We start from the raw sequence: 15,318 nt of genomic DNA on the forward strand, positions 1-15,318 counted from the left end.
TTCCACATGATCACGCTCCAGGAAGTCATACCCCTGCTGCAGCAAGGCAACTTCAGGACTGCCCTCAACTTGAAGGGTACTTATTTCCACATCCCTATTCCCCCTTTTCAACGCCTCTGCCTCAGGTTCGTGGTACGTGGACAGCACTTTCAATTCAAAGATCTGCCTTTCAGGGTAACCACGGCTCCCTGAGTATTTTCGAAATGCCTTGCAGCGGTAGCTGGTCATCTCCGGATGAGTGGCACCCACATCTTCCCATACCCAGACTATTCACTGATAAAAAGTGCAAGCAGGCAGCAGTGCTTGACCCACACTCAGAACACCTTATAACTTGGAATCTTTGTTTTGCCATCAACGTGGGAAAATCCCACCTCGAACCCTTCAGATTCAGCCCTCCCTAAGGGAAATTTTAAACTCGGTCACCGTGAAAGCTTATTGCAGCACTGCACGGGTCCAAGCCTTCCATCTCCTGCAGCCTCTTTTTCTGTCACATCACCAGTTAACAGACAGAACAGTATTTCTTCTGCATTGCCATTGTTCTCCGCACTCGATTACATATGGCAGCTGCAAGAGTGTGTGGTGGCACAATGGTCACAAGCGCAGAGTCTCCAGGAGGGTCTAGGGTTGACCCTCCACCACCAGCACCCATCTCTGCAGTGATGGAACGGCAACAACCTGTTGCAGGGCAGGCCCTTTCTAGTCCCAGTTCCTTAGGTGACAATCACCCCGACGCGTCTCTCACGAGTTAGGGGGCGCATTTGATGGGTATTACTGTTCAAGGGCCTGTGAATACTCTTTCAGTAGACCTTCCACATCAACTATCTAGTATTACTGGCAGCCCAACTGGCTCTGAAAGCTTTCTTCTACCATGTACATTACAAAACAGTCCTGGTGAAAACAGTCAACACAACTGCCATGTGTTTCTTTTGGAAAGAAGGCAGCACGCGCTCTCTTCATTAGTGACAATTATTTTAAGTTTGCCAATCCATAGAGTACATCTGCTGGCCGTGTACCTTCCGGGAGTGGACTTTATAGACCTACTCACAAAGCTGAGGCATCAAGTCAACAAATGGGGACTCCAGGCCCAAGTCCTGCTCTTGAACTTCCAGCGTTGGTGTTTCCCGATGTATTAGCAATCAACCTAAATGCCCAAGCTTCACCTCCTGATGTTTGCACCCACAGTCCAGGGGCAATGCACTATGAATGAACTGGTCAGGGGTATTTGCCTACACAGTTCTGCCTCTCCCACTTCTACCATATGTGGTCAAGAGGCCATGGCAGATCTTCCTCACCCACGTCGCTCCTACGTCAGTCAGGTAGTGGTTCACAACCCTTCTCAAGTTGTCTGTGGTCCCTCACGACAAGCTCCCCAACTAGCCAGATCTTCTTACTCAACACCAGTGCACTGTAAGGCAACCCAACCCGAGGCAACTCAACCTAGCTATCTCACTTCTGAGGTCCTAGAGTTTGGGTATCTCAATTTGCCAGCCGAATGTATGTCCATCCTCGAATAAGCTTGCCGTCACACTACTCAAGCCTGCTATGCAGCAAAGTGGAAGAGGTTTGTCCACTACCGCATGCCCAAACATATCGATTCCCTCGAGCCAGCAGTGCAAGACGTCATCTGCAACCGGTTTCACTTCCAACACTCAGTCCTGGCTTACACTTCCATTTGCTTACATTTGGCTGTGGTGGAAGCATATCTACAGCATAGGGAACACTCATAATTGTTTAGTTTCTGTGTCATTAAAGCATTAATGTAAGGACTGAAAAGGGTTATACCCCCTAGGTTACCCACAACCCCGTCCTTGAACCTCAATGTAGTGCTCACTAGGCTCATGGGAGCCCCTTCTTGCTTGCATTCTCTATTTTTTGTTTTGGAAAGTACCCTTTTTGTTGCAATCACTTACCTCAGGTATGTGAGTGAGATTGATGCACTTTTGATGGAAGTGTGCTATTTCAATGTTTACGCTGCCAGGGTAGTCCTTAGAACTAACTCAAAGTTTCTGCCTAAGGTGGTCTCTCCTTTGTACTTCAGACCAACTCCCAGTGTTCTTTTCACACCCAAATTGATTAGCAGAGAGCCATTCACACACTAGGCATACTAGGCGTAAAAAGGGCCCTCATGTTCCACATTGATAGGAAAAAACATTTTGTAAAACTCAAGCATGTTTTCACCTGCACTAAACCAAGCAAAGGCACTCCCATTTCCAAAGCAGGGATAGCTCAATGGTTGGTCAAGTGCATTTAACTTGCTATGCTAAGGCCAAAAGTCAGCCCCCTGCTCTGCCACAGCCACATTCTACACATACGGAGGCAGCCACAATGGCCTTTCTGGGTAATCTTCCAATAGCTGACATCTGTAAGGCAGCTACCTGGTCCACGCCAGACAAGTTTACCAAACACTACTGTGTTGATATCTTAGCACACCAACTAGCTCTAGTGGGCCAGATTCTACTGTGTACACTTTTTCAATGTTCTGCAACATCTTCTGGCTAGCCACTGCTTAAAAGTGAACAGCTTTACCTTCTAAGCAGAGCATGTGTATTCACAGCTACACGTGCCATAAACTGAAAATGTTATCGTTGTTGTTGTAATACTTTATTCAATAAAAAGATTTATCATAAAAGTAGATACAATTTCTTCGTAAAAGAATAAAATTCATATTAATCATATCATAATACAGAGACAAAGCAACGTCTTACAAAACAAAATCAATATATACAGTTAAAAGGCCATAGGACATAGAGTGCAGTGGCATTCATTTCTTGAACAGCCAAATTAATTAATCTTAATTTTCTACCCCATTCTCAATTGCATAAGCTTTGAGCGTATCTGCCAGGTTTTCCCCAGATACTTTGCAACTCCGCAAACGACCATCATAGATGTTGTGTCCGTTGTCAGAATGCGAAGGGCCATCGTGTGGTGCTTCACTCCCATTTCTCTACATACTGGTTTTAACCATCTTTTCCTAACCCCCCTATAGGCACTGCAGGCAAACAGGAAGTGTGCTAGGGACTCTATGGGGTTTGCACATCCCGGGCAGGTAGCTTGGTGGGACAAGGAGAGTTTCCAGTGCTTAGTAAATTCATTCAAATGAAGTGTCCCATACCTCAATTTTAAAAAGAGTTCTATCTCTGGGAATTTTAATAAAATCTAAAAAAGGGTTCCAGCTTCCTCACCGGTTTGTGCTCTAAGAACTGATCAGTTAAAATACCCCACCTAGTATCTTTTAGTTCCTTAGCCTGCACTTATTCCCAGTAAATTTTCTTAACCGTTTCTTTCAGGGGGTGGGGGGGGGACTGGGATAACCACGCTTCACTCAACCCCAGATTATTGACCAACTGCCTCAATTTGTTCAGCCATACGATCTTCTTTGAGCTGTTCAAAGTGATATGTTCTTCAAAAACTGCTGCATAGTTTGCCAACTCCGGTGTCCTTCTCAGGCGCACCCAATATAATAATGGGCGAAGGCGAACTATGTCTTTAATTGATAGTCAACCCATGTCGTGAAGAAGTGGTTTTAAAGGGGTAGAGAGCGGGAGACCGACTAGATCTCTAAAGAACTTATTCTCAGCTTTAACTAGCTCTGCAATGTTGTCAAAACCCCATAATTCTGACCCATAAACTGCAGCGGCCAATGCCTTCCAATCATAGACGGCTAGGGCAGGGGCGATGGGTCTACTAAAAGAGGCTCGATGATCTCTTGAACTGGCTCCCGACACTCTTTAATGATTTTAAAGCATTTTGGCCACATGGGTGTCCCATTTCATTCTATAATTGACCCTTACTCCCAAGTAGTCAAAAGCATCCACCTCCTCTAGCATTGATCCATTGAGGGCAACATTGATCTTCCAGGATTTTTTGGTCTGGGACAGTACCATCAGTTTTGTTTTAGTGGTATTGATAATTAAGCCACGATCTTCACAAAACAGGCTAAACCTGTCTAGGAGTTTCTGGAGACCAGAGTGAGTTTTAGACCTCAGGAGGGTATCGTCCGCGAAGAGGAGGGTTGGTATCTTTTCGCCCGCCAGGGCGGGGGCATCTGCTGGGTCCTCTCTCAAATGGTCTGCCACCACATTTACAAAGAGGGAGAACAAAGTCGGGGCCATCACACAGCCCTGACGGACCCCCCTGTTCACTGGTATCCTCTTAGTCAGTTGGCCCTGACTCCCCCATCTAATTCTTGCATAGGTGCCATCATGTAATCTTTTTATCAGCTCGAGGAGGTATCGTGGGAAGCCCATGTCCTGAAGCACCTGCCAAAGTTTGGCACGGGGCACAAGGTCGAAGGCGGTTTTCAAATCTATGAAGGCTAGATATAAGGAGCCTTTCCCGATAGACACAGTTTTCCAGTATGTCGCCGAAAATCTGAAAACCTGGTCCATCGTACCCACCTTCTGCCTGAACCCCGCTTGTAAGTGCGTCAGGATGTTTCCTTCTTCTAGCCAGGACACCATTCTAGAGATGAGAACCCTGCCAACCAACTTCTGTATTACATCAATTAGACTTATAGGTCTATAGTTGGCCGGGTCCTCTCTGGCCCCTTTCTTATATATTGTGACCACTTCTGCTCCTTTCCACGATTCAGGGACTGGATGGACCCGGGCCAGAAGGCTCATCAAAAGAAGAATAAAATTAGCCCATAGGGTGGAATCGTGTAGGAGTAAATCACCTGGCAGGCCGTCCGGGCCAGCGGCCTTTCCGGGCGCTATGTTTTTAATGGCCGATTGGACCTCAAGAAGTGTAAAAGGGTCTACTGGTTCAACACTCATATAGTCTGTTTCTGGTTCTGATTGGGCACCTAACAATTGCTCTGAATCAACTTCACAGCCATAAAGGTTCGAAAAATGGGAGTGCCATTGCTGTTCAGTTCAGAAAATGTTATCATGTAAGTTTCTGTTTGTGGCAGGTAGTGCTGTAGGTTTACGTGTGCCCACCCTCCTTCCAGGAAGCCTTCAGGTGTTGCAGATGTCCTACATTTATTTTGAAAGCAGTTAAGGCAAATCACTCTTTTTCCAAAGTTAGCTTGATTTCTATGTAATTCATGCTTATTCTGTTAGTTTTTGTTTGTAAATTGTTCGCTCCTAATGGCATTCGCATATAGTAGAAAATAAGTGTTTATTTTGTACAAGCAACGATTTCAAGTGAATGTAACGCCAGGAAAGTGCTGTGCTATAAAGTGGAATGTGGCATCATGCACACAAGATAAGATGTGACATTTAACATATTTTATCTTCATTCTCTTAAATACAGCATGTAGAAAAAGTTGATTTAATGGGTATGGATTTCATCTGGAAAATTGCAGTTGAATCACCCGATGAAGAGATAGCCAATGAAGCCATTCAGCTGATAATCAACTATAGCTATATTAACCTAAATCCAAGGCTTAAAAAGGTAGAGTAATGACTTAGTATGCTCACAGTTTTAAGACCACTTTTTTTTAGATTATTTTATGTTTGTCTGCCTCACCTTATTTTGATATTATCACTTTTTAGGATTCAGTCTTTTTACACAAGAAGTTTATTGCAGATTGCTACACAAGGCTTGAGGTGAGTGCACTTTAAATTAGTTTTTTTAATCTTGTGGCGTGGTTTTGTGTTGCACATGTTTGGTATGCTGTCAATCCTGTTGTATCAACCAACTTTTTTTGGGGTCTCGTCTTATATAAATCTAGCAGATAGTTGCAAATAAGTAGGTCTGGAAGTTTTCCTGGAAGACTGGTGCATTTTTGTACTTTGGTAAATATGAGGCAACATGGATAATGTCACAAACAAGATAACGTAAATAACTAGTATGTTATGTTTCTTTAAGATTGCTAAATAGAATTTTTTTCTAGGTCACGTAGTTAATGTAACAGAATTAATTACCCCTCTTCACTGATTTGATGTTTTATTAGTTAAAATTTTACTTTCGATAAATCAGAAAACTGTGAACTTGCATTTAGCATCTCAGTTGTTACTCTGATATTTGGTTTCCTAGTCACATTTTTAGGGTGTTACATTCACTCTTGCTGTTACACCTATAGTTCCTTTGTTTGTGGCATATATTTCGCCTTAGACTTGGCATTCCCCTCTGTCAGCTGGGCTGAATCACTATGGCTTGCTTATCAGTTCTATAGTCTCTACTGGTTTCCACTCTGAAGCCATATGCCTTTCCATGAACTAGAAGTGTAGGCCGGCAAATCTTGTAAAATTGTCCTTAATCAGCTGTACATCATACCCCGGTAGCCTGAGTTAAGGCTCAGGTTAGTGTGGTTAATGGATATTTTAGGTGTATTATTTATGGTTATGGTGGTTACTGACACTTAAGGTCATAGGTGCATTGACATTTTAAGCATGGGGAGGAGTGGAGGAAGATCCTCACCTGGGTCTGAGTATTAGGTTGGGATATTTTGGTAATTATTGTGCAGGCTACTGTACATTGGTGAATTCTGATCTAAGTATTTTGTGAAGAAGTTGGAGGTCCCTCAGTAGTTGCTCCATAGGTACTTTAATCTTCTTTTATGAAGGGCACATTTCTCCCTGTGCTTGCTTATCATAGTTCATGTTCTGATATTGTCAGCGTCACAGTCCTGGTTTCTGTTGGATACTTCTAACTGCCAGACTGGATCTGGAGAACTTCAGCAACACTGCTCCTGTGTGCCGACAGGTGGCGTTGGTCAGCTCTGTGGTGTCTTAGTACCGCACCAGAAGTGACGAGCAGAGGGACGTTAGTACCTTTCTGTGCCTTTCATTGCAGATCAGTCTACAGTCCCTACTTTGTTGTTGCCTGGACACATTCTCAAATCGTTCAGACTGTATTTTCAGAAATGAGGCCCCTTCCAAAAACTAAAGGCATCCAGTCATGCAGAGACTCCAGAAAGCAGATGCCTGTCATGGACTGCACAGTATCTTTGGCACCTGGGCTGTGGTCACGACTCATAAGTCGTATGGCATGTGTTCCCTTATGCACCCAAAAGCGAGGCAGGACGATTAGATGAAGCTCTATCTACATCAGTGAACCTAAGAAGAGGAGGTCACAGTCCAATTAAAGATCTCACTCCTGCTCAAAGTGGACTTTTTTTTTTTTTTTTTTTAAAGAGTTTTATATAGCGCTGGCTAGACCCGGAGGTATCAGAGCACTTTACATGAGGTTCAAGCAAATTGCAAGATTACATCAGTTCCAATTTACATCAGTTGCTAGACAAACAATTACAAGAGCATAGAAAAATGAGATAAGTGAAGAGTAGAGGGGAAGGGGGTAAGGGTAAAGGGGTGGGAGGGAGATATGGCAGAAAGACGAAGGAAAGTCTGCCCAAAGTCCGGCTGGGTAGGTGACAGTCGAGGGGGAAGTCCCAAAACCCATCTCCTCTGTAGCTCCATCGGGCTTTGGCCAAATAGCTAGGTCTCAATGGGAAACATTTAAAGAACATGGGGGGCAAAATAAATCGAGCGTAGAGGGGAGGGGACAGGGAAGGTGAGAAAGGGAGGATAGGGTAAGAGACCACATGGAGAGACGAAATGAAGTCTGTCTAAAGGCCGACTGGGTAGGTGACGACCAAGGAGGGAGTCCCCTGACCATCTCCCCTATAGCTAAACAGGGTAGCTCCATCGGGCATCAGACAAAATAGTTCAGTCTCAATAAATTGAGAGATGAGAGAAGGAGAGACATGAATAGAGGGAGGATGCGGGAAGAGGCGACAGGAGAGACGAAAGGAAGTCTGGCTAAAGACCGACTGGGTAGGTGACGTCCAAGGAGGGAATCCCTGACCTGTCTCCCCTATAGCTAAACCAGGTAGCTCCATCGGGCATCAGACAAAATAGCTAGATCTTAAATGACGAGGGAAAATTCACAGGTAAACAGGGTGGGGACTAGGGCCAGGACAGGTGAGGGCAGAGGTCAGTAGCAGGAAAGTGGAGAGGAGTAGAGCGGGGGAGGGGTAGGGGGTAGGTAGGTCGGTAACAGTTTCATGGTTACAAACAGTTACTGGAGCATGATGAAGCATACGAAGCAGCTCCATTGGCTTCCTGTGACGTAGCGGTCGATGTTTAAGACCGGATGCATGGTCTTTAAGACCTTGTTCAGTTTGTCCGAAATGGACAGGTCAGGTAGAGGTGCTGTAGTTAAGGCCCATGTCGGGGTCTGAGGCATGTTTTCTGGTGCGGTCACGTGGGGCCGCGGCATGCTGCGATGCTGTCCGTTTCCCCATTGCTGCGGTGACTGAAGGAGTGGTACGTGATGTTGTGCCCATTGCGTGTATGCTGGGTGAACCTGACGTAGTGGCACCCACCTGACGGAGGGGGGAACGCAAAGCCGTTCGATGGGCGTCAAGAATTGCAGGGACCCTCGCTCTGGTCACCTCAGAGTTGATCTTGCCACTTTGTAGTTGCCGGGTGAGGCGGGTGCTGTGGCGCTGTTTGGGTGTTGTCGCGGGGAAGCAGTCTTTGTATGGACCCCAGGTGGTAGATGTGCTAGTTCGCGTGTTTGTCCAGTACCCCAGCGAAGAGATCTAAACAGGGAGAGTCAGGGTTACAGGGTCGCCATCTTAGGGTTAGGCAGCCACCCTCATGGAGCCGGCATGTTTTTGCAGCAGGGTGAGGGAGTCTCTTTGGAAGTGCCCCTGATTATGTGCAATCCGCTGCTCACCTTACACTCAATGATGCCGTACTCCCCCAGGAGTGTCCAGATGTTTAGAAACGGATCCGTCGGCCGTGTTCAGTGCTGGGCGCCATTTTGGGGTCAGGCGTAACTGGCCGGTCACTCTTAATCAAAGTCCAAACATAAAAGATGATGTGGGACTCTAGCCCATCCAGTCACTCTATCTGGTTTCTGGGCTGACTGGCTAGCTGGTCCTGACACACCCACAGTTCCCCTCAAGCTATCACTAACTCTGCAGCCGATAGCAGCTTTCTTGGAGGCTATTCTGCATATATTTAGTGCAATTTAGTGCCTTTGGGCCCCTCAGAAAAAGAAAAAAAAACACCACTGGGTCTGGGCTCCCAACGGCACAGCTTGCCACAAGCTTGTAATGAACAGAAAAAGTGCACGTGCCGCTACCGAATTATCTTGACAATTTTTAGTCAAAACATACGACAAAAACGCTATGTTTTACTGGATTGAATTCCATTTTTTCATTTTTATTTGCTTCTTATTATTTTAAAGCTCTTATGTTTGATTTTTTTATTTTATCAAATTTTGCATTTGTTTTTTTAAAAACCTTATGTACACAACAGAAATCACATTCCTATTTCAAAAAAGACATTCCTATTTACAATAATACAATCAAAAGAGTTTCATCATTCGAACCATCAGTCCACCATCAATCATACCAAATACAACAAATCACAAAAAATTACAGACAAAACAAAAACACATCAATAATTAAATGAGTGCCGGAATCAAAATAGTCACAGGCAAAGCCTATAACCAATTCTTAAACTAAACATAAATCTATTGTTTAAATCCTATCGTTTTTTGGCAGTCTACGCGTTTCGAACTCGCATCAATTGTGAGTTCTCATCAGGACCATAATCTGTAAGGAAGAAGAAAACCTTTCTTTAAAACATGAATTAGTGATATCCGACTGCTACCCTACCCACTACTACTAGCTTCCAAACCTTACCTCTCGCTCTTGAGTGTCGAGGAAGATATTGTTGTTCGCGTCGTCAAACTACAATCTAATGTAGAAAAATCAGTCATAACCCAACAAAAGGAGCAAACACAAGTCTCAAACGCCATCACCACATGCCATCACTTACTTATTGGTGGGTCTTAATGTCCTAATTTCTGTATGTGCTGCCTGGCTTTCAATATTCTGAAGAGAGAAAGAGGGACCCAGTCAGTAAAGTCTGACTGATGTTTTGAGTGGCATTGTGTCAACTTTACACAATAATTGCGACGCGTTGCATACCTTAAACAAAGGTTCAGGCTGGTTGGAGAACTTGTTTCTGTGGCCCCGCCGGCGGTATCTAAAAGAATTAGTGTTGGATTTAGGCAAAGTAACCACCAGGCTATTGGAAAGAAGAGACAGGGTCCTTATTGGATCTTAACTGCTTACTTTCACAGGATGGGGCACAGCGGTGAACCGGATCACTTCCTTCCTGGCTCGAGCTGCGCTTCTCAGTCGCGTGCACTTCCGGGTCCGCAAAGGATCATGGGGAGTGTAGTGCGATCACAGCTCGTTCTGTTTATATTGCTCCATGAGTGTTGTCGGACATATTACCCAATCATTATGTTAAAAAGATCGATTTGGGGGAGGAGCTTCGCGCGCAACCAAGATGGTCGCGTGAGCACAGGGCTCCCGGACCTTCGCCGCCTCCGCCGTTTATCCTGTACCCTATCCTGACTTAGAGGACGGATCGCTTGTGGCACGGCCCAGTTTATCATTTATCTGTTTCCAGATTTCGATTTGGACTCCGGGAACCGAAGTTACGGACTTCGGAATCTTGTTGGCCTGCTCCCTGGTGCCACCCCGGGCTCTGCTTCTCTGCCAGCCGGACAGTAATCGAACAACAACGGATCGCCTGAGTCACCTCGGCTCGGTCGTCTACTTTCGGTTTCGTTTCTCGCCCTGCGACCTCTCTGACTCTGTCTGGATCGGCCTCTCTCGGTTGCCCTCCACCCTACCATATCTCGACATTTGCGGACCTGCCTAGTGTGGCTCACTAAATGGTGTGGAGTGCCCACTTTCTGCTTTTAAACTGTTGCGGGCGCACCGAGTGTAGCCATTTTCACCAGGTCTCAGGCAACCCTCCGGGGCACGATATCCAAGATGGCCACCAAACCCGAGGGCGAAAAACGCAAGACCAAGCCGGCTCTCCGGGGGGGTGCCGTGCAGTCTAACGTCATGGACAGATACACCCTCGCCAAAGGCTCCCCGGGTGGACCGACCAAATCCCCGATTAATGTCGGAGAGGATTCCTCGACGGGTGAGGACTTGTCGCTAAAGGACGTCATGGGCGCCATTGCTGGCATGAAGGCCACATTGGGTCAACAGTATGAGGCCCTGGCTCATAAGCTGGACACGGTTGCCATCGATGTTACCCTGATCAGGGCTGATCTTGCGAAGACCAACGAGAAGGTCAAATCACTCGACCTTAAAACATCCAGCCTCGTTACTGACGTCTCCGATTTACAGACAGAAGTCGGCAACTTGCGAGCCTCCAATGACTATTTCTCCCGGCGCATGGAGGACTTTGAAGGCCGCGTGCGGCGGAATAATATCCGTCTGGTTGGTGTCCCGGAGAAATCGGAAGCCTCTTCGGTGGACCTGCTGGTGGAGGACCTTGTTCTGAACCACCTAGCGCCTAAAGGCCTCAGTAAGTTCTTTGCCGTGGAACGTGCGCATAGGATACCGGGAGGCCCGCCTAAGCAGGGAGCCACTCCACGTCCCATCATTGCTCGGATCTTCCATTTTCGAGACAGGGATGAGATCCTCCAAGCATCGCGTCAATCTGGTCCTGTGGCTTTTGAAAACTCTACGGTCAGTTTCTACCCAGACTTCACCCAGGTGCAGAAACAAAGACTCGGATTCCAAGGGGTGAAGAGGAGGCTGAAAGACAGAGACATGAAGTACGCTATGCTCTTCCTGGCCCGACTACGTGTGGTGTACAGGGATCGAACATTCTTCTTCGACCATCCTGGCTTGACACGCTGCCCTCCAGGCAGGAACATTCTGAACACTTTGGACATTCCGGAGGAGCGGAGGGCGGCCCGGTGGAGCAGGAATAGGGAGCGACGCTGGCTCCCGGGCCACCGCATTGACTTTCAGCTGTGGTTTGATGCTATGCAACTATTGCCTGCTAATGTTTGGTCTTTTCGGGGTGTGGGCGGGGGGTGGGTGAGTCTTCCTCCTCAGGGGTTCTTTTCGTAGACTAGTTGTGTGATGGGGCGACAGGCACACTGCAAGTTGGGGTGGCTCTTGAGTCTTACGCAGGGGTGCAGGGTGGGGGGCGAGATGTTCAGGGGTTCTTTGGGGGTTGCAGTTTGTGTTTCTTTGTTTTCTTCAAGGCATAGTGTTGATGTTCTCCTGCTATATAGTGTTGCGTCTGGTGCGGGGTGGGATTGGGATTGGTTTCTGGGATGGGGGGTAGGGGACTTAAATTGTTGTGTTGGAACGTCAACGGGTTAGGGGACAGGGGACAGGATAAAACGGGGTGTGGTATTGCAACTGTTGCGGCGTTTATCCCCTGATGTGGTGTTGCTTCAGGAGACGCACATGATTGGCAATACATGCCACGCAATGAATAGGCGTGGATACCGTCTCCTGGCCCACTCCGGTTTCACCTCTGGCTCTAGGGGGGGCGGGCATTCTGGTACGGAGCTCCCTCCCTCTCGCTATTGACGACATTGTCCTTGATGATAAGGGCCGCTACGCCGCCATTGTGGGACGCTGGGAGGGGAAGGTCATCACCCTGATCTCTGTTTACGTCCCGCCTGGTCTGCAGGCCACTACCTTTGCCGATCTGGGAAGAGTACTCCTGGGGGTCCCTGAGGGTCAGCTTGTAGTGGGAGGGGATTTTAACTCTGTAGTGTCAGGGATGTGTGACCGTTACCCTCCCCGGGAAAATGTACGGTCTCAATCTTGGCTGGGGGACTTCTTGGACACTCTGGGGCTCACTGATTGTTGGCGCCTGCTCCACCCGGGACAGTCGCAGTACACTTTCCACTCTGGGGCTCACGGCAGTCTTTCGAGACTAGACGTTGATGCCCTCCTCACAGGCCTCCTCTATCAGGGAGATAAAACACCTTGCTAGGGGTATATCGGACCACTCCCCATTATGGTTAGTCATAGATACGAAGCTGGGGACTGAGGGCCGAGTGGCTCCGATTAACCCCTGGTATCTCTGTGTTCCAAAGGTGAAAGCTGAACTGGTTAAAGCGCTTGACCATTACTTTGCTGATAATGTGGGCACCGTCTCCTCCGTTACACTGTGGGAAGCGTACAAAACTGTGATTCGGGGCCATGCCCTTTCCTTGATTAGCAATGTTAGGAAGGTTAAACAGGAGGGGGTTGTCCGGATCGAGAACGAAATCGCTGTCCTTGAGGGGGAGTTGGAGTCCGAGGTCACCCCGGATAGACTGCACCTACTGAGTCTTAAACAACTTGACTGCAGAGCACTAGTTACGGATGCTGCAAAAGAAATGGGCAGGGAACAGCAGGGGCGTATGATGTGGGAGACAAGGCTGGGAAGTTGCTTGCTTGGCTGGATAGGAGGGAGCGCGCGAGTCGGGTGGTCCCTGTGGTTGTGAATGTGCAAGGAGTGAGTCTTACTGACCCCGCCGACATTGTGGACTGTTTTGCGGACTATTTCCGGGATGTGTATTCCCCTGTGTCCGATCGACCCGAGCATGACTCCCAGCTACTCCTGCGAGACCTCTCGCTGCCTTGTTTGTCGGACCCTGAGAGGGGGCTCCTCGAGGCACCGCCCACAGTGGAGGAAGTGGTTACTGCCATTTGCTCGGTCCGCTCGGGGAAGGCTTCGGGCCCTAATGGGCTCCTCATTGAACTCTACAAGCTCCGTCCGGACACGATAGCTCCGTATCTACGGTCGATGTTCCTGGAATCGTTGGAGTCGGGTTCCCTTCCCCCCCAGACCAAAGATTGGCCACCATAGTTGTGATTCCCAAGGATGGTAAGCCACGCGACCGCTGCACCTCCTTTAGGCCCATATCTCTGATCAATGCCGAACCGAAGATCCTGGCTAAACTGCTGGCCAACCGCTTAGTTACTGTCATAAGCGATCTGGTTCACCCGGACCAATCCGGGTTTATACCACACCGCAACACGGCATTGAACCTCCGGCGCCTGCATGGTGTCCTCGCGCGGGCGGGGACGTTGCGCGAACCAGCCATTTCGGTGTCTCTGGACGCCACTATGGCGTTTGATACGCTGGAGTGGCCGTATCTTTGGGCGGTCCTCTCTAAATTTGGCTTCGGCCCGAACTTTATTAATTGGGTGAAACTGCTTTATACCGATCCCTTAGCACAAGTGGTCGTCAAGGGCCGTGTCTCCGCCCCATTTGCCCTCGGCAGAGGGACGCGCCAGGGCTGCCCTTTGTCCCCTCTTTTATTTGCCCTTGCTCTGGAACCACTGGCGGCCTGGTTGAGATGGGAGCCATCTTTGAAGGGCATTAGATGGAACTCGGACTTTGAGGACCGGGTGTCCTTATATGCAGACGATATCCTGCTGTATCTCACGTCGCCTCGGAAATCGTTGATCGTTCTTTTCGACGTCTTGACCTCCTTCCGTAAAAACTCTGGTCTCGTCATCAATTGGTCTAAGTCGTGCTTCTATGTTCTTTTGGGCGAGGCTCCTCTCTTGCCCCGCGGCTGCCCTATTTCGGTGGTGCGGGAAGGCTTTAAGTATCTGGGGATCTTTATTACCTTGGACCCGGTACTTCGTTATGAGCGCAATTTGCTGCCCCCGCTCCAGCGCCTTCGCACTGATGTTGTTTCGTGGGGTAAGCTCCCCCTCTCCCCCTTGGGACGAGCTGCACTGTTCAAGATGATGTCGCTGCCCCGGTTCCTTTATGCGCTCCAAAACACCCTCGTCACGGTGCCTGCTAGCTACTTTCGGGAGGTCGAGAGTCTACAAAGGCGATTACTATGGGGGGGCCGATCCCGTATTGCCCTGGCGGAGATGACGCTGCCGTGGTACGACGGGGGCATCGCGCCTCCCGATATCCGCCGGTACTATTGGGCCTCTCAGCTGGGGGCGATTAACCATGGTACTTATGGCCCTTCGCCGAATCCGTCGTTTGAAATGGACAAGTGGCTGTTGCCCGGCGGAGATTATAACAGGGCGCTGTACGCGAGGTCTGTTTGCAGGACCCTCACGGGCCCCACCATGACAGCCGTGCAGGTGTGGTATCGTGCGACGGCGGCTCTGGGCTGGACAGATAAACTGACTCGTGCGACTCCGCTTTACGCGTCTGATAGGCTCGGGTCCCTATGGAAATCAAAGGGCTTTGACAAGTGGGATGTGATCGGTATTAGCAGGGTGAATGATGTGTGGACCAAGGGTAGGGTCAAGACGTTTGTGGACCTGAAAGCGGAGTATGACTTGAATGATAGGGAGTTTTTTCGCTATGCTCAAATTCGACATGCCATACTATCTGTTTTCCCCTCGGGCACTGATATCCCGGAGGCGTCCCCGCTGGAAGATCGGATTCTGGACGGGCACGTCCTGAACAGTACGATCTCGCTCATATACAAAAAACTGATCAACAACAGGATTGACCTCCTCTGTCATCTTCGAGAGGTCTGGACCAGTGACGGTCTGGAACTTGATGATGAGGACTGGCAGGCGGCGATCTCTTCCCCGAAGGAAGTGGC

The 15,318-nt window shown here is 48.4% G+C and overlaps 1 protein-coding gene across 4 annotated transcripts in view; it reads left to right on the plus strand.

The window, feature by feature from the left end:
- Nucleotides 1–15,318, plus strand: part of USP24 (ubiquitin specific peptidase 24) — a 2,099,319-nt gene that overhangs the window by 445,979 nt on the left and 1,638,022 nt on the right. For all 4 annotated transcript variants that reach the window (XM_078670143.1, XM_078670156.1, XM_078670149.1 and 1 more), the window contains exons 21-22: nucleotides 5,257–5,397; nucleotides 5,499–5,552. In XM_078670143.1, the coding sequence (XP_078526269.1) occupies nucleotides 5,257–5,397; nucleotides 5,499–5,552 (195 nt within the window). The remainder of the gene's footprint in view (nucleotides 1–5,256; nucleotides 5,398–5,498; nucleotides 5,553–15,318) is intronic.

The sequence above is a fragment of the Lissotriton helveticus genome, chromosome 1_2 (assembly GCF_964261635.1).
Source record: "Lissotriton helveticus chromosome 1_2, aLisHel1.1, whole genome shotgun sequence".
Lineage (NCBI taxonomy): Eukaryota > Metazoa > Chordata > Amphibia > Caudata > Salamandridae > Lissotriton > Lissotriton helveticus.